We start from the raw sequence: 19,786 nt of genomic DNA, 5'->3' as shown, positions 1-19,786 counted from the left end.
GTTGCGTTTGCAAGAATGATGTATTGTGTCTGCAGGGGGGAAGAGAAGGGAGTAGAAAGACAGGGGGGAAAAAAAGCAAGCAAGTTTTCTAAAACAAACCCTAGGCCAGTTTGCATAGTCTAACAGTGCGCCAGCACTGCCTCTTCCTTCAGTCCATTGAACTCCCACAGAAGTCCCAGCCTGCAGGATGTACTGCCATGTCACAAGCATCCTTCTGACTGTGTTGGGGAAAATAATTTGTTTTTTAAAAAAAATAGGAAAAAACCAGTTGCTTGTAAAATAAATATACTATTCCCTTGTGAAAGAATCCACGTCAATAGGTATGAAAAAAGGTACAGGTTTTCCCAGCACCTGTGCTACTGAGAGCAGAGTGGAAAGGCTCCTTCTCATGCTCCTAGAGCACCAGGGAGGCTCCCCAGCTTGCCCCTGGGGCAGAGGAACAGCTTCACTGGCCAAGCTGAGCAGGACCAATTTCTAGAAAGCTGTTGTGGTCCTATAGGACACTACTACCCCTGCTCCACCCAGGCAAAGTCAGAAGGATCTGTGTGGCATCCTGGGCTCCTCTTACAGGGAGGATGCCTGGGGAGGCTGAAGAGCCCTCTCAAGGAAAAGCCAGAGGCAGCCTTGCTCCAGTTTTCCACCACTGCACAGCTGTGCCAAACCACCCACTGTAACCAGGGCTCTGCACAACACCTCACTGAACCCTTTCTGGGTCTGTCCACATGCTCACTGTGACACCACCGGTTCTAGCACCCACACTGAACAAAAATTGCTATTGACTCCAAACGGGCAAGGATTCCACACATTCAATCCAGAGCCAAATACATGGATTTTCTAGTGCAGGGATTTTTTTTCAGACAGCCATGAGCTACTGCAGAAGCCTGAACAGACTCCAGGCCAGCTCATTTACTCGCAGCCTTGATTGCCACCTGACATTTCAAGAGATTGGTTTATTTTCTCCCTCGTCAGGGCGCCCTGCTGCGGCACTCCGGCCCCGTGAGGAGCAAAGCCTTTCCCTCAGCCAAGCTCCACAGCAGTGCTGCTAATTACTGCAGATCTGGAAAAGAGAGAGAGGAACAGGTCTAGCTGGAATCTGGAAATAACACAGGCATCAGGATTCCTTCTCAGTTATATCTGGGACCTTGCACATCCAGCAGCAGACAGAGGATTAGATATTTGGAGAGTGTGATTTAATGTGATGTGCCAGATCACTTCAGGAGAGGGGCTTTGGATATGTCTGACTTGAGCAAAAGATTTGCAGACACTTGGAGCACAATGTAGAATTTGCTTCAGTTATGAACCAGGGAGTCATTACTACAGTTTTTTTTAGTGTCTCTTTTTTTACTTAAGCTGTGAGTTCATTCTTGAGAATGAAACCTCAACAGGTTTTATCTATCTACAGCATTGACCACCTTATTCTGCTAATGGTAATGCCAACTCATTTGCTAGAGTATTTATCTTTGATTTATTTCTAACTTTTTTTCTTTATTAAAAATAAGAGATTAGAAATAGGATCCTCTACTACATCTCATAGCAAGTCTGAACATGTGAAGAATATTCTTAAGAAAGGAGCTCATTCTGTTAGAGAAAAGCCTGCAATAGTTATTCCATCATGAAAACAGGCTACAGGGCTGTCCCATAGATTTCACTGGCCTGCTGTCTGTGGTCTTATTTCATCTTTCTAGTGACTCATGCAAGTCTCTCCAAGGCACATAACAAAAATTTTCTCTCCTAAGCCTCAGTTCAGCAACATATTTAAGAGTAACCTCAAGCTCATGGTTAAGCCAAAAGGTTTGATTACTACTCACTTAAAAAAAAAATTCAATTGCTTTTGCTGCTTACATCTGAACATTCAATGAATCTTGTGAATGGAAACACAAGAATACAAATGTATAAAGATACCTCCTACAGGTGCATATGATATACCTATGCTACTCCTGAAGTGCCACAGACAGCTTTTTCATACAGTGGGAATAGAAAAGGAAAGACAAATTCCTTCTTGAAACACCAAATGAACTATGCTGATACTTAAAGGAAAACAAATACTATCACTTGCCATTTCTCATTCCTCACCCTTCCCCTACATAAAAACTAGAAATCAACACCTGAAACCCATCTTTTTAATCTGCTTCCATCACAAGGATTGCCAAACATCCAAACAGTGGAACTGAAAAAGTTCAAGCCTAATTTCCATTTAACTTTTTTTCCTTCTTTTATCTCCTCTCCACTCAAATCTCACCCAAGATACTTTCACAGTCTGACTCACTTTGCTCTTTCCCAGGCTAGCAAGCTCCAGCAATGACAAGATGTAATGCTACAGATTTGAGCTTTATTCTAAACTCCAAATTACTAAACTGAACATTTTGCTCAAAATTGTACCTTGTATCAGTCTTTTTTTTTTAAATTATAGATCATCAGCTCAGTTCATGATAGCATGATGGGCAACAACAAATTTCCCATACCTTGTGTGCTGTATAGCAAGAATACCTACTTCATATATGGGTTAACTGAAAAAGAGAGATATTAGTGATTTGCCCCATTTCCTATCGTGTACTCAGTACTAGAGCAAGAAAAGGAAGTTAAGTTTTGACTCTTAGTTACTTTCTCAAACAACTGTGTGATGGCCTCTTTCAGTCCCTATGCGGGGTAAAATGAGGCCTTTCCTTTTTTATTGTACCTGGCCCACATTCTAAAATTACTCACAAAATTGTCCTGAAACCCACTGAGCTGCCTTTTCAATGAACAAAGAAGAATCATTCTTTTCATGCTTCCTAAATAAAATAGCAATAAAATTATGTATGCACTGAAGGATGCAGACTATTTCTTTCAAAATCATAGAATCACAGAATCATTTAGGTTGGAAAAGATCATTGAGTCAAACCACAGTCAAATCCAGCACCTGGTTCTTTTTGCAGAACTTTGATGACAAATACAAGGAGGATTGGCTTGCAACTTTAAATAAGAAATGGCAATGCACAACAGAACCCCAGTCAGCACACAAGTAAATTCTGTGATGTGGGTGCTCTTAGAAACACATCAAGTGCACTTAGAATTACCTTAACAAAACACATGCAGGAGTAAGTTTTCCCTGGATGGATGAACCAGCAGTGCATCCATCCCAATAGCCCCAGTCACCAACCAACACCAGGTGCTCTGGGGGAGAAGTAATGGAGTTGATAATTTTGAAATAGCATTACCTGGAGAAAGCTCTACACTCAGCACCTGGTGATCTGATTTCAGCAGCTGATGTTACATTTACCCCAAGCTGTATGACTGCCCTTTCAAGCAATTTCACTCAAACAGCAGTACAGATATTTTCCTTACTCTTATGAATACATATCTAAACCTTTCCTGGATGCAACTCAGTACTTTCACTCACAGCTTTCCCATGAAAACAACTTCCAAAGGTTAATCATGTGTTGCAGAAAAGGCTGGTTCTCTCTATTAGCTGAAAACCTGTGGCTTTTTCATTTGATCTTATTTTTCTTGCTGTATATACAAAGTAAACACAACTACAATTGTCCAATTAAGTGCCTCTTCCTGTTCCTATTGAAGTCAATGGCAACACTTTCTAACATCAGATTTGTTTTCTTACTCATTAACTGTAAAATCCAGAAACTGGCAAGGAACTTTCCAGCAAGGGGGAATTTTGCAAAGTCTATCAATATACAATAATTATGACAGCAAACTAACATTAAGATAAAATAACAGAAAATAAATTCCAGACTGTCAGATGCATTTGGAAAAGTTATCTGGTTTCATAGTCTTTTGGGAGCCAAAAGGAAAAAAATAAAGGCAAAAAAAAAAAGCCATCAGATTGTTAATGAGACTGAAAGCCAGAGTAAAATAAAAATCCCTCAAATCTGTCATCAGCATTCATGTTTGCCAAGGCCTGGATGTTATCCTGCTGGGGAAGAGAAGATTTATAGCATAGCACACCTTCATCCATCCTATTATTATATATGAAATGGAAAATAAAACAGGTCGGTACTGCCCTTAGAAATAATCAGTATTTTGCTGCCACTGAGTAACAAATGTTGTTATTATTATTACTGAATCAGCAGGAGGGCAGCCACGAGGTGCTCATAAATAAATTATTTTTAAAAAACCAACAAACCAAACAGGGCTGGGCTCCACCCTCCCAAGGGTGTGAAGGAAAATAAAACAAGGATGGAGGTGGGCAGGGCAAGGCCAGAGCTGGCACACAAAGTTCCCAAGGGCCGGGAGGCAGCGCCCAGCACCCTGCCCAGCACCCAGCGCCCAGTGCCAGCAGCAGGGATGGAAGGGGCAGCCAGGAAGCTGAGGACTGCTGCTCCACCTTGAAGAAGAAAGTAAGAACAGGCAAGAGAACCAGAACGTCTCACCATAACCCTGATCACCAAAAGGGATGGAAATGAATCAGGCAAGAAGCAAAAATCCTCTTTGCTAACAGGATAGTCATTATTCAATCAGATCTTTCACATTGTTTAGCTCCATGACTACCCAGGCTGCTGACCCAGTTTGGGGCTGCCCAGACCTCAGGTCAGCAGCCAGAGGCCGCTGCCTTGCCAGAGCCCTGGGGCAGGACCGTGGTGACAAAAGGCTTTGGGCTGGTTCAGCGAGGGGGCTGCAGAGCAAGGTGGGAGACAAGGACACAGCACGACTGCTGGCATCCTGCACCAGCAAGCAGAGAGCCACCACTTCAGCCAGCCTTAGCCCAAGCCCCAGCCCAGCACCCCTTGGTGGTGATGGCAGAGCCTGGCTGGCTTTCTGTGCACCAGGCACAAACCACCACACGAGACCAAAACCACAGCAGAGGTTTCAGAGCGACACATGAGCGCCGCTCCCGTTTGTGCATCCACCTCTCCACCATGCCAGGCCCAACCTGCGGAGAGATGACCCTCTCTCTCGCATCAAGGACACCTGTATTGAGCACCAGGGCTCAATGCTTGCTGGCTATGCAGTACAAAGCTCCCATGCTGCCTCAGGAAGCCCAGGCCCTGGGATCTGGCCGCTGGGAAAATGCTTCTGCTCCACATGCAATTTCACACATCACCGCATAGGTCTTGTGATTCTCCCGCTAGAGCCGTGCTTTGCCATCGGAGGAACGCTTGTGCCTCGGCAGAAAAATTCAACTGGATTTTCTCCATGGATTACCGACTCTGAATTTCAAGCTACATACTCAAAAAACTAAGCTCCTTACTGTCCAGCAGAGCGAACACAGCAGCATGGGAGATGCCTATGTTAGTGCAGACACAGAATAAACTTATTTCTTGATACTGAAAGTAAAGTAAAACTTTTTAATAGGATTGCTGTTTGAACTTTATAGTTCTTTGCAAGATCAAGGCAAATGACATCATCTCCAGAAGTGAGACCCCTGGTTCTGAAATTTTAAAGGTCACAGTCAATACATTTTCTTTGTTTTTTTAGAAAAAAAACAGACTTCTGAGAAAATATGCAGCCCACTGTTTTTGCAAGTTACATCGAAAGCCATTATAAATGAAAGGGACTAGAGAACCACAATAATTTTCTCTTTCTGCCCTAGCTCTTCTCCTTGCTTCGGCACAGATCCTCCGCAGAACGAATTTCTTTCTCTTCAGCAACAGCAAAAAGAAAAATATTTTGATAATATTTTGAGAATTTGATTATAAACCCACAAAGCCACAAAAACTGGCAAAGGACCTAGAAGGTGCAACACTTGAAACTGCCAATTCACTTATTTAAGCGAGTGGATTTCAGATAGTTTCCTTTACCAGTCAAACAGTGACTTGGGGTTAGCCCCACTGGGGATTGAGTCGTTACAAGGCCGCGCGTCGCCGCTGAAGAAAGCCAAAGCTCCTCTGCTCCATGCTCTCCTTGGCAAAGCACCTGGCATCCCTCTGCAAGCCAGGTAAAGTCCTGTGCTGAAAGAGCAAGAGGCTTTTGCTTGGGACTTGCACAAGAAGCAGCGTGCTGTGCAGGAGGGTGCCTGGCAGAGCAGCCCAAATCCAGAGCCCAGAAGAGATGGGATTGCAGCCAGTGCCCCATGCATGAGCTCTGGAAGGGCCCTGTGCCACACTGATCCATGATCTCTAGCTCTGTCCTGGAGGCTGATGCCTCTGCCATCCCTCACCTTCATGACACAGCCATGGACCACTGCAGGGCACAGAGATCCTCCCAGCTTCCTTTCCAAGGTGTGCCACCAAGCAAAGAAATTTAATTATTTAATAGGCACAAAATAAAAGAGTAAAAAGAGTAATAAATCATCAGAGATTAGGACAGTCAGCTCAGGAGAAGAGAAAGTTGGGGTCTTGTTGCTCATCTAAGAAGCATTTATTCATTTGGCTGTGGACAGCCACCTGAGAAAACACATCAGACTGCAGGAATTAGACACCCTAGTTCTTCCTCCTCCACCAAATGAAATCTCACCCCTGCAGAATTAGAAGGAGACCTGTTGCCAGAGGGGAAGACACCGCAGCAAAACCAGCAGCCACCTGGAAGGTAAACCTCCAGAGATGTTGGAGATGTGATGCTGCACGGCCAGGCTGGAGAAAGAAAGTCTCATTGCCAAAGCTCAGGAAAGGCCTAAACTAAGGAGCTGCCAGGAAAAGTGGGGACTTCTCCTCAGATGCTTTTGCTGGTGAGGATGGCACCTAAGTGACAGCAGCTGGGCCAAAGGGTGTCTGCCAGCTTTGGGACATGGAGATTCTTGGGAATGGTGTCCCACACAGCCCCAAAGTCCCTCCCTTCTCTCAAGGCAGAATCACCTCCTGACTAGCTCGGGTGAGGAACAGTGAGAAGCCAGGGATTTCCATCACCACTCTGGCTAGGCAGGCACTTGGAGGATGCAAGTGCTTGTGTTCCATCTAAGGTCCTCTTCAGACATCTAAATCCTTCCCCGTATGTGGCCTTCACTCTCGAGCAGAATATAAAGAACCACAATAAAGGAACAGAATCACATGAAAGTACATGGCCATTGCATTCCTGGTTCAAATGTAAATACAGTAATTTAAAATTAAGTGTTCTTGGCTGAATCTTCTCTCTGGTTCTCTCACCTGGGCTTCTTCTCATACTTTATATCAAAATGTACATGTCTATGTAAATATGATGGTGCCTGTGTCTCCTTCTGTAGTGCTCATGCTCTTGTTTGTTTCTTGAACAGCTTGGGGAGAAAGCCATATGCTGGACTAGAAGTGCCCAGAGCCAAGCATGGCTCCCACGTCTGTTAGGTTGTGTGCCCAAAGAGGGAACCCATCACTGCAAGACAAACACAGTTGTTTCTCCCACACCAACTGCATCCCTTCAGTGTTCCCCACGTCAACGTCAAAAAAAGTTGCCAACTGCGACAGGCCACTGCCAAGCCAGTCCTTCTGTAGCTCTGGAAATTAAAATGAAGCCATTAAGTTTTTAATCAGAAAGCATATATTATACCAAGTACCACAAAATTGCAGAGATGAGCTAGTTCTCCTCTTTTTTTCTTTTTTAATACAATTAAGATGTTATCAGGCCAAAGTACAATATTGCGGTATCCTGGCCAAAGTGAAAATCTTTGAAAGCAGCATTTATTTGCCACCAGAACCACAAGCTAATAATGCAGATTACGTGCCGTGCCCATCTGTTGCTTTTTCTAAGTTTTGAACAAACCCATGAGGCTGTGTATTGTAAGGGCATTAACAACCCCAGACACCATTATCAGCAATGTCTAGGGCCTAAAATTTATACTCCACCAGCTATATCCCCCTCCCACCCTGCCCTTCAATATGCTTTCCTTCTTTGTTTCTCTTGTAATATAAAGAATTCACATCCTGATAACACACTGCCAACTTATAGAATTGATTCAGACCAAACAGACAAATAAGAAAAACACCTCAACCAAACTTCAGACCTGAGTGTAAGACACAGGCCCATTCATGAGACACAAGGCCCATGTTGCCCAAATTACCTGCTGTGTAAAACATGCTCTCATGATTAACTGTGACACTCTCTTCTCTGGAACTGTGCAGCCTCTAATAAACTTACCACTCCACAAACTACCAGGGAGCCAAAATATAAAGGAGGAGAAGGCTACAGCAGCCAGGGCTCCTGCCTGTTGTAGCACCCTGCATGAGGCTGTCCCGAAGTCCTACCAAGCATGACCACATACAAAGCCACTCTGGAAGAGCCATTTATGAATAAGGTTCATATATGGGGTATGGTGCAAGAAGCAAGTTGAAGACCGAGCACAGGTATTAAAGCATCCTTTCACACTGACAGATCCTGAAATCTAGAAAAAGAAAAGAAAAAGAAAAGAAAAATCCGCTGCCCAATGCGCTCCTTGATTTCTTCTGCCTGAAGAGAGGATCCCAAAAGCTGTGTTTGCAACTTCATGTTAGTCTTTTGTTCTTTGTAACCAGCTATAAGGTTTTGCCTGTGTTTAATAATGCTAGGGCTCAAAGCCATATACCAGAGAGACAAGCAAAAGCCACCTTCAGGTAGTATTTTGCACATCTTCCATGTGTACATTACAAATAACAAGAGACAGTAAACAGCATCACGTGCATCCAAATTCTAGAGCTTTTGTTGACAGGAAACCTCAATAAACAATTAAATGGCTATTGATAAGAAGAATCCTTTCCTTTTGAAGGCAGTGATTGCTTACAGTCCAAGTTTCTTGTACTTCTAACTATCGAGCAACAGCTCCAGCACTCGCCTCCTCTGGCCAATCACGCCTGGTCACACCTGTCTTTTCACATTCTCGGTTTTATTCATTATTTATGTTTCTCTTTACACAATACACCCACAGGACAATACATCTCCAGCATGCTCACGATTTGATCCAAAGCTCACTGGAGTCAACAGAATGACTTCACTGGCTCTGGAGCGAACCGAGGGCCCCAGCTCCGCAGACGGGCTTCCAGCCTGAGGAGGGACTTACGCACAAGTCAGGCATCCCAGCCCAAAGTGCAATTCCAAAATCCCTAACCCTTTAGCTGCTCGTCTCTGAACAAGCCAAACTCTCCAAAACCCTGAACCATTCAGGGTTTTTTTCCCTCCAGTTATCTGTTTTGTGAAAAAAGACCCCCACAGCACTAACAAATCCTCTGTAGTGATCCATGAACTAGGGGCTCAGGGGATAGACCTGCCTCTCCCAAGTGTGATCCCAACAACCAAGTGCTGGAGCCATGCTCTGTGTATGTGTGTATATACATAAGTGTGTGTCTGTGTATGTGTGCCTATTTGTATATAATACACAGACACACAGACACACAGACACACAGACACACAGACACACACACACACATTTTTTGCTCCCCCTTCTGGCCCCATGAATCTTGATTTTTTTTTTTCTTCTTGATGGGAGCAGAGGAGAGCAGGAGAATAATCCTGCCTCCAGTGTGACTTGTAGGCAGGGATCAGCAGCACTCCTCTGGGAGGTGCGCAGTGTGGATTCCTGCTGAGAAAAGGGCCCCAGAGCCTTGCTCCCTCTGATATAGCAGCAGCAGATGTCCTCTGCATCCCTGGACACGAATCCCCTTTAGTCAGGCAGGTTCACCAGCAGGGAAGGCAACACCTTCATTTTTTAACAGAGATGGTCAATGCAGGCAGCACATTATTTAGCCTAACACTGATTTACCAAGAGACCCAGTGCTAACAAACACCAAGCTTGAAAAACATGTTAACTGGGAAACATACATGTAATTTACATTTTTCTACACACACCTCTTAACGGCGTGCTGTGTAATTGAGTCAGCTTTCTGTATTTCACAGGAGACCGAACCTGAAATTGCCAGTGTCCTGCCTAGCTGACCTCCATTTCCAGGTGAGTTATGCCAGCTCTCAACATAGATTTCTTCTTCAGTATAACTTTTCCCATTTCTCCCTCCAAAACAGTAATATCATAAGCTCTACACATACAACAACAGGTTTGGTTTGTGGGAGAGCAGCTGGGACCACATTTTGTTCCAGTACATCAACTAATAAAGGCAAAAAGGAAACAAATACCCTTCTAATTCAGTTACTTATTCTGGAAAGAGAGGGAGAGAGGAAAAGGAAAAGCTTTTAACCGACTACAAGTGAAAAAGCTGTCCATTTTCCACAGTGGAAAGCTTCCCTTTCTAGTTGATGCTGAAGCCTGCCCCAGACAGAGGCGATCTCTACCCCAGAAACACAGCCACTCATCAGATCACAACAAATATTCATTTTCCAGAACAATCCCACAGACACGTCTCCCAGCACCTTTGTTTCATCTCAAGACAAAGATTTTTCACTCTAGACTTATTTTATCCCATAAAACTCCACTCCAGTGACAACCTCAGCTGCAGACACTGTCACTGATGGCCACCTGCTTGCTGGCAACACCAGGATCCCATGTTTGTTGCACACCAGTCTGGTACATCACCCCTCACAGGTCGGGACACTGCAGGCACACACACACACAGGTGGCCCCTTCTGTCCTGACACTGCCTGGGACCTGCCAAAATGTGTGTGTGCCTCTTCTGCCTAGCAGCTGGATGGGCATCTCTGCTGCCCCCTCCCACCCCACTGCACGACCCTGCCTAGGCTAGGAATCTGCCTTGGATAGGAACCTGCCTTGCTTAGGAACCTGCCTTGGCTAGGAACCTGCCTCCGTTCTGCCAGCAGGTGAGGGTGGCCAGGAGAAGGGGCGACCACAGGAAAGTGGAGAGCGCTGATGAAGACAGAGCCTTGCTCACCCCTTTTGCTCACCCCTTTTGCTCACAAGCTGTAGTAGTTCTCCTCACCTCAAACCACTCCACCCTACCCTGCATGGAGGTGAAACTTGACAACTGGCAAAAGGCCTGCACTGCTTTGGCACATCTCACTGCAGACACCCCCTGGGCAAACCTTTTGCTGCCACGAGTGCGATCCCGGGCACTGCCCAGCCTGGGGTCCCACCAGCCACGGGAGAGAAACCGAGCAGTCAGGGCACTTACCCAGCCTCCGTTGTCCTGGATCCAGTTGTGCAGCTGCCGGTTCAGGTACTCGGTCATCCAGGCGGCGATGCTGTCCACGAGGTGAGACATCTCCCGGTTGACGCTCTCCACGCACATCACACCGCCAAACTCGAAGAAGGCCACAATCCTGCCCCAGTTAACCCCATCTCGGAAGAGCTCCTCCACCACCGCCACGAAGCGGCTCCTGGCCGTGAGGGGCGTCAGGTGCAGCTGGCCGGACATCTGGGCGAAGTCCCTCTGGTAGCGTCGGGAGAACTCGTCCCCCGCCTGGCGCAGGACGAGGTGCACGACCTGGGGTGCGGGGCGCAGCCCCTCGGCCGGGGGCGCATGGCTAGCAGCAGCCGAGCCGGGGGGCTCGGGGTGCGGAGACACCGGCCCAGTGTGATCAGAGGAAGTCCCAGCAGCAGCAACCGCAGCAGCAGCAGCAGGAGCAGAGAGACCTGGAGACAGGGATGCCCTGTCCTCGCTGGCAGGCCAGTCGTATCCCCTCTGAGAGAGTTTATAGTGGATGTACTTCAGCACTATCTCCCGGTTATCGTAGCCTCTTCTCCCCGGATGAGCCATAATTCCCACGAGGAAGCAGCAAGAGGAAGGGAGAGAGGAAGAAGAGGAGCAGGATGAACCCAAAAAAGTAAAGCAGCCAATAATAATAAAATTAATAACACCAAAAATTATAATCCAGTTATTGTATTGGACACGGTTTCATTCATGTTGGTGTGGGGGAGCTCTCGGGGTCTCGGAGGTACTTTTGTCTTCTCAGTGTTTCCTCCTTGGTTTGAGATGCACGGCATAAATAGGGATTAGAATGCTGTAAATACTTTACTTCCAGGTGCACATTTATTACTTATTATAAATTTACTTTAGGACCATTTCCTCCTCGGTGTTGAAATACATCTTAAAAAATATTATACCGACTCAAAATCAGGTGCATTTTCCCCTAGGTGCTGGACTACCACGGACACGAAGGAGCGGACGAACACACACTGTAAAAACTGCAATTCAACACAATTTGCTAAAGCAGCCTTGGATGGACGTTAATCCAATGCACTTTATGCTAGAAACCTCAACATTAGGTTTTGGGTTTTTTTGTTACACGAACTAAATTTCCTCTGTAAAGTACTTACTTGGACTATAAATATGTTCCTCTGTCAAGTTTCCTCTAAAAGAAAAATAGCAACAATAAAATCCAAACATCACAAGTCTTCAGAAGCGTGAAGTTCTGGTTGCTTTGATGCTTCAAGTCAACAAGGGGATGGGAAAGGGGAAAAAAAAATTCTACGATTTCAAATGTTTTTTCCCAGACTCCTGTTTAACAGACATCTCCAAAGATGTGTCAAAGCTCAGAAAATCCCGCCTCGCAGACCGGGAAGGCGAACAACCCCAAAGAGACGGAAAATCCTGGAGACCAGATGAACCACATTTGAATCCAAGCTCTCGCAGAAGTGCTCTGTTTTTCCCTCCAGTGCAACGTATAGACATATGCATTTACGTAGTTTCATTCAGACACCGATCGCAGGAACCCGGTGCTTCCACACACACGCACGCACACACCCAAAAAATTTAAAAATTAAAAAAAAAAATTGTATGCATTTAGGAAATTAATTCTTTCGCACAGGAAAGAGCGCAAAAAATTAATTAAAAAACGAAAATAAAAATAAAGAAGGAAAATTGCTTTTGACTGCTGCCATTTCCCGAGCAGCTTTGTATCGGCGGAGGAAGAGCCCCTGGCGCTGCCGAAGAGGGGCGCGGACGGGGCGTGTGTGCGGTGTGACTGGTGCCGATGGGGACCGCGGCCGCGGCGCCGCTGCCCGCCCGCCCGCCCGCCCGCGCAGCCCCGCGCACCCCGCCGGCCGGGGGCGGCTCCTCCGGGCGCTCCGCGCTGCTGCTGCCGGCGGCGGCGGCGGCGGCGGCTCCGGACGGCGGCGGCGGCTCCGAGCGGCGGCGGGCGCGGGCGGGGAGCTCTCCCGGCGGCGGCGGCAGCGGCGGGGGGAGCGGAGCGGAGCAGCGGGGGCGGGGAGAGGCGGGGAGGAGCGGAGCCCGAGGGGTGGCTCCGGCCCCGCGCGGCGTAGCCGGGCGCGGTGGTTTCCTAGAGCTCCGCCTCACGCTTCATTCAAGAAAAGGGGGAAATGGGGAGGGGGGGTGCTTAAAAGAAAAAAAAAGAAGAGAAAAAAAATAGGCGGCGGCGGGAGGGAGGAGAGCAGCCCCCCGCGGTCCGGGCCCGCCCTCCATCGCGGCGCGGGCCTGGGGCCGGCGGCGGGGCGGCGGAGGAGGCGCGGAGCGCGGCGGAGCGGCGGGCGCGGAGGGGCGGCGGGCTCCGGGGCCGCGGGAGGTGCTGCTGCCGGCCCCGCCGCCACCGCCGCCCGTGCGGAGCAAGCGGCGGCGGGCCCGGGGCTGCCGGCTCTCCGCGGCGGAGCGCGTCCCACTCCGCGCCGCCGCCGCCGCTCCGCGCGGATTCATTGAAATAATTTTTTTTTTAATAAATGAAACAGGGAGAGAGATATAAAAGAAGAAAAAAAAAAAAAGAAGTCCGAATGCACATTTTTAAAAAGCAAAGTGGCTCTGTGCATTTTGGTCCGAGGCTGTACGCGGCCGCGGAGCGGTGCGCTGCCGATGCCGCCGGCCCGGCCGTGCGGGTGCCCCCCTCCATGGGGCCGTGCGGGGTCCCGCACACCTGCTCCGCGCAGGCCGCCCTCCGGCCCGTGTTCAGGGACAGGCAGGGAGTTAGGCTTTAGGACTTTCTGTAGAAACGGAGCACAGGTTTGTCCCTGTGCCCCGGCCTGAAGATTTTTTTTTACATTGAAGAGCGGCATTGAGGAGCTGCTTGAAGATGAGGTCAATCTGGAGTTGACCAAAGAAGCAGAGTTAACCTTTACAGCAGATTAAACCCACAGAGCTGGGAAATAGCGATGGCTCAGCCCCCTTGCCATCCTGAGCCACGACATTGGGGGCCAGGAATGTGTAATGCTGGGACTGCCCCCCCTGAAATGGGGGAATACCGGGGAAATGCCAAGCCGAACGGGAGAAGGACATTCCCGGCGTCTCTCTCTGCTCAATACAGGAGAGGAAAAGAGACGTTTGATAAATTCTTCCAGTTTTTGTTGATATAAGGGTGATTAGGGTGATAATCTCACCTGTAAACTACCCGAAACTAAAGGAATAAAATGCATAAACAAAGCTGTGACCAAGAGTTCTCTTGGACAGGGGGCACTGGGAATGAACGCACCCTGCCCTCCCAGTCTGTTTTTAGAGATGGTTCCTTCAGGCACGGAGCAGTCACGCGTGGTTCACAGGGTGGCTGCTCCTCTGAGGAAATGGCACTGGTGTGGCAAGGGTGAGCAGCTGTCCCTGCAGCAGAGGAAGGGGAACTCTCCGCGTCCAAACGAGACGGATTTCCTAAACGGAGCTCACCTGTGCCCCGGGTGATCCAGGATTTTGTTTCGAGGCCGCACCGAGGAATTGGTTTCTGACATGTACGAAACAGCGCCTTTCCAGGTGCCTGAGGAGGCCTTCAGGGTGTTTGACCCTTCTGGCATCTGTCTTTTAGGGGGGCACGGGGAGGCACTCGGCACCATACCTAGTGCCAGCATCCTCCCCTCTCTCCCTCTCTTCCTGTCTCCTCTTCCTCTCCCTGCTCTCTCTCCTCTCCGGCGGGCGGCTGTTGCCACCCAGCGGCCGCCGCTCGCCCCGGGCTCGGCCCCGGCAGCCCCGGGACCCCGCTCCGTCCTGAGGGAGCTCGGCCCCAACAGCCCCGGGACCCCGCTCCGTCCTTCCCTGAGGGAGCTCGGAGCTCGCTCGCCTGATACCCGCCCGGGAAACTGCGGGGGCGAGGCGGTGCCCTCTCATCCGTCCTGTGTGAAATGGGGTTGGCTGTGGGTGGTTGAGTTCTCGAGGGTTAAGAGGGTCAGAGATTGCAGGACAGCGAAAGAAATGAGTTCAGATAAGACTGATGATGCTCTGTGAAATCGTGGACTAAGGGCTGCACCTGACCAGGGTGAGTGTGTAACTCACAGCATGGTTTAATGATAGACCACAAGCTCATCTCATCTCCATGCATAGTGAAGTGCTTGCGATGAGCTGAGGGATGGCTTCTGATGGCAGAAATGCAGACAAGGGATCTGTCAACCAAGTAACATTATCACCTTCATATTCTTTCACCGAAAGAGAACAAAGAACAAGAGGTCTCTCAAAACTGAAAGTAACCTGACATTTCCATGTAGCCACTTCCATGGTTTAAATGGAACAAGTGATACAGGAAGTCAGAACTGCCAAAACCAACCTGGATGCTCCTTCAGTCTGTCACTGTGCTGGTGATTGAATCTAATGCAATTGGTCCTGCAGCTGAAAATGCATCGGAGAGAGATGTTGAGTAACACAGCAACCCTCTCTAGGTGCACAACAAAGTCCTAGCATGATCAGTTTTAAAACCCAAAGAGTAAATCAGTGTGGGACAGATACAAAAGGTTCATATAAAATCAATGGGATTTTGTAAGGAGGAATTGAAACTGATTTTATGGTATGTAAAGGTATTTTGCATGTTGAAATGCAAGTGAGGGCAGCTAAATGAACAGAGTGTACTGAGGACACAGTCAGTAAAATAAGAGTTTCATAATTTATAACTGATTCCTGATGGAAACAGGTACAGCAAAGTTTTATGAGATACCCTGTCTGAAAGGGATTTAGTGATGATGCTTTTTCCTCATCAGCTCCACATTCAGCACTTTGTTATGGGAATGATAGCTCCCAGCTTTTAAAAAAAGTTTAATAGGAAAATAGTGGTTATGGTTCACCAGAAAGCTTGCTAACACCAAACACAGCTGAGACTGTACCAAAAAATATAAAAAACACAAGGGAAAAATCCCAGGAAGTGTTTGCTTTAAGCAAGGGTATTAGCATTGAGTCACGGGAAACAAAAACTGTGCCTTGAAGAACGACAAACTGGGACTCTGTAAAAAAGCAAAACAAAATTATGCACACTTGAAGCCTTGTTCTTAACAGTAAGCGTCAAAAGCATTGCATCTGACCTGTATGGCTCTAATTGAAGGGAGCGGCATCTTAAAAGCAATTATGCTACCTGAATGGGTGATAAACATCTATTACAGTGTCACGAGTTTGCATCACAGCACTGCTTTTCACCTTGCTTGTTTGTCTGAGCTCAGCAGGATAAAACTACAGTTAAGAAGACATCCAAAACCAAGGCAAAATGGTTTTGGAGGCAGATGGAAGAAATGGCAAGAGAAGCTCAGGATTTATTAAGGAACATGCAATCAGTGCATAAAGTCAGCTTAAGAAATCATGGGGCATTTAGGTAGCAGAATAAGATGCTGACTGCTCAAGATCTGATCCTGCAAGTCCTTCCACACACATTTACCTTTATGTGAGCCAGCCCACCAAATCATTAATTTAATCAGTTTTTAAGTTTTAATTTAAGTTAATCAGACTTAGAAGAATTAGCTGTATGAAGAATTGGAACTTGATTAGGAATACAAGCAGCAGCTCACCTGCAGAAAGCTCTTTTGACACTGAAGGGAGGTGAAAGCATTGCCATTCAGGCATCAGTCAGGTCTGGTAGCATGAGGGACAGATTATTTTCTTGAGATGGCTTTCTTATCCATGCTTGGGCAACTGACCAGACAGGATCCTGGAAAGCTTGCTCTTTTTTCAGTGGCCTCCCAGATGCCCCTTGCTACATCATTATTAACAAATGACGTAGAAAAGTTTATAATGTCTGGCAACTCCAAACTTCCCAACAACCTGAAAGCAGACGCCTTTTCCCTGTACCTTTGTGTTAACATCAACAGGCTTTCAGCAGCAATCCTCGTTCCTGGTGACCTGCCACCCTTTCATTTTTTTGGCTCATGTGCAGGGAAGATAAGAGAGAAGCAAATGATTGTTTAAAGCCCTGCCTGAGCAGGCACAAAAACAAGCAGGATGTGTGTTTGCACTCACAGTGAGCAACAACATTGCCACATTTTATTCTGAAAATCTGCATGGGTTTTCTATTCTGGAAAAAAAAAATCAAAACCACCATCACCACCAACCAAAAAGCCCAACAACAGTAAACTAAATTTGAGTGACCTGAAAGAAGCATTTAGAGCAATACAGATAAATACACCTATGACATCAGAAGAGGTCCATTGCCTTATGGTGTTGTAGCATAGCTTAAATACTGGCTTTACTGAAAGAGTCCACTAAGATCATGCCCACAGGTGGGGAATTTGCACATATGCAAATCACCAAGCCGCTCCTCACACAGCCAATGGCTCTGTAAATGCTTTTTGGTGCCGTGTCCAGTGAGGTATTTGTCTGTCTGTGCCACCCACTATGGCCCTGCTTCCCTCAGTTCCAGGCATGCAGTGCTGCTCCCTCCCATGCCAGCATTCATTTACTCTGCCTGCTTTTGTTCCTGCAAGAGCTTTCTAACTCACCCTGAGTAAAACTAACCACCAACCACATGACCTTTCATGTTTGTTTCTGTCCGTGAGACCACAGTACCCACGGATCTATGGTATCTCTGCCAAGCTGGATGAAATGTCTTGAAAGCCATATTCTTGTAGAGACTTGCATGGATGCACATAACTCTCTGCTATCAGGTGCCACCATTTATTGCTTAGACTCTCTCAGCTGGTTTGCTCAATGTGTGACCCAGCATTGCTGCCTAGGAAGCAGCTGATGTATAAAATGCTTTAAAAATCAGTCCTCTGCATGAAAAAAAGCATAGGAAAAGGTACTACCCATGAAGCCTGGATGCATATTTTCCTCATTCTTAACCAGGATGATGGCAGGCTAACCTGAACAAACTTCCTCACTTTTTCAGAGTGCATTCCTGAAATGGGAGATTGCCTTTCATCCTGCTGGTGTTGCAAATGCTGCAGGTGTGGAGTGGATCCTTTTTGGCTGGAAGCGCTTACAGAGCAGATAATGCTACTGTAAAACACTTAAAGCACGCCCAACCTGCAATTATGGTTTATTTCATGGGGTTTAATTGCGCTCATCAGGAAAGGCAGCTGGATGAGATACTTGGATAATATCCTTAGGGTCCAACATAGCAAACAGCTCCTGGCTTTCAGATGCCTTTTACTGTACTCATCCCTCAACCATCTTCACTTCTTGTCAGGATCCATAGGCCCCACAGTTTGGACTGGAAGGAGGCAAACAGCCCTGGATATCTCTTTCTTTGACATCTCTGGTGGCAGTACTCTTGCACTTCTCTATGTGGCAATAGGGTCTTGCCTTCACAAGAGCTGAGCTGTCTCGTCACCTTTCGCAAGACACCAACCTGTACTTGTGACTGAGGCAGTGCCGCCCATGCCCTGTCTTTGTGCTCTGTGCAAAAGGATTGGACACCAGCTTCCCAGATGGAACTGCAAAGGAGCAAAGCAGGCGGGTTCTGCACGAAGGAATAAGCAATTGAAACAGTCTTCTAGACAAACAGGAACATCCATCTCTGATTCATAAACTTTTATTACACCTGTTAAAATTTCTTAAAGTAAAAAGGGGGGAAAACACTTTTTTGAGTAAATGCTTTGAAATAAAGACCAACACACTTAACTTTAACAACTTTGAAGCACGTGTTAGCTTTGGAAAGGCTGTTCCCTTCAGCTGCAAGTAGCCTAATGTCATTAAAAATTTCATTTTAGACTTAACTTTATATACATTATTTAGAATTGCTATCTTTATACATTCAACACCTTTTTTTGGTCAAGGGAGTTGATTCTTGGTAGCATGACTGTGTTACCGTGTTAATCATGCATGTTTTGCTCTTGCCCCTTAGGTTTATTTACATTGCTCTAGCAGCACAACTATAGAATCAACTTCAGAGTTAGAACTGGAAAGGTTTAAAATTAACATGGGGATTCCCCTCCAAGCTGAAAACAAACTTGTTTTCAACTTAAATAAAGAAAATTTCAGACTGGATTGATGGTATTCTACCACAAAGGAGACTTAGTATTATATTTATCAAGGTTTCCCCAAACATCAAACCTTCCCAATAAAGTCTATGAAATGAATCTCTCACATCAAATTAGATTCTGCCCCACCCCCCCCCAAAAATTAGATACGCATCTTTTGGGTTTAAAAAAAAAAAAATTTCACTTTCCACTTCCGTCAGTTCAAGTTTCATCCAAAATCTTACCAGCATTATTTCTTTCCACCAAGACCATCACCCACAGTCAACCTTTCCCACCAATTTAGAGCAACTTAGGTTGAAAGTAGTAAAAGAGAGGATGAGAGGCATGGCAAGACAGACACCTTTTGAAGTCTCCCTCCAATGACAGAGGAAAGGAAATTACTTCATGAGGTTTTTACTACCACCTTTTGACAGACAATCATGCACACACCTACCCATCAGCGTGCCTGGTACTGGCTGGGCAGGAAAAACCCCAATTAAATGGAACTACAACATAATCTTATTTCACTTCCAAGGCTAAATGATGAAAAAGATTGAGGAGAAATCTAGTTTGGCCTGCTACTTGTACTGAAGTGGAAAAAAACAGGAGCTCCAGTTGTAAAATGGCCTTCTCCCATTTAAAACCTTAGAATGTTGGAGTATTAAAAGATTAACATCAGCAATGCATTTTAGACAGCATATGCTTTCTTCAATACATCTTTGATTCTGTCTCTCTGATAATTTAATACAAATGTCTCTTTAAAAGATTGAGCATTTGTGATTTTGAATTTACTTTGAGAAGAAGTATCTTGGCACTATTTTTCCTTACTATTATGCTGGGGGCAAGCTACACACTCAAGCCTGTGGTTCCCACCACAGAACTCCAGTATAATACAGTGATTTTCTACACAGCTGCATGCCCAGTGCTGGTACAGAAAGACATCTGTCCTAGCTATTACTTCTATTGTTTTCTACCAGGAAGAATGAGCAT

The 19,786-nt window shown here is 46.5% G+C and overlaps 1 protein-coding gene across 1 annotated transcript in view; it reads right to left on the bottom strand.

Moving 5' to 3' along the window:
• The window catches only part of BCL2 (BCL2 apoptosis regulator), a 96,621-nt gene extending 83,906 nt beyond the window's left edge, over nucleotides 1–12,715 (bottom strand). The window contains exon 1 of the mRNA XM_064705415.1: nucleotides 10,890–12,715. Coding sequence (XP_064561485.1) covers nucleotides 10,890–11,474 — 585 coding nt within the window. The 5' untranslated portion in view covers nucleotides 11,475–12,715. The remainder of the gene's footprint in view (nucleotides 1–10,889) is intronic.
• Between the last annotated feature and the right edge of the window lie 7,071 nt (nucleotides 12,716–19,786).

The sequence above is a fragment of the Zonotrichia leucophrys genome, chromosome 2 (genome assembly GCF_028769735.1).
Source record: "Zonotrichia leucophrys gambelii isolate GWCS_2022_RI chromosome 2, RI_Zleu_2.0, whole genome shotgun sequence".
NCBI classification, from domain to species: domain Eukaryota; kingdom Metazoa; phylum Chordata; class Aves; order Passeriformes; family Passerellidae; genus Zonotrichia; species Zonotrichia leucophrys.
Note: the sequence above shows the minus strand (reverse complement) of the source record. Positions and strands in the feature narration are given on the sequence as shown.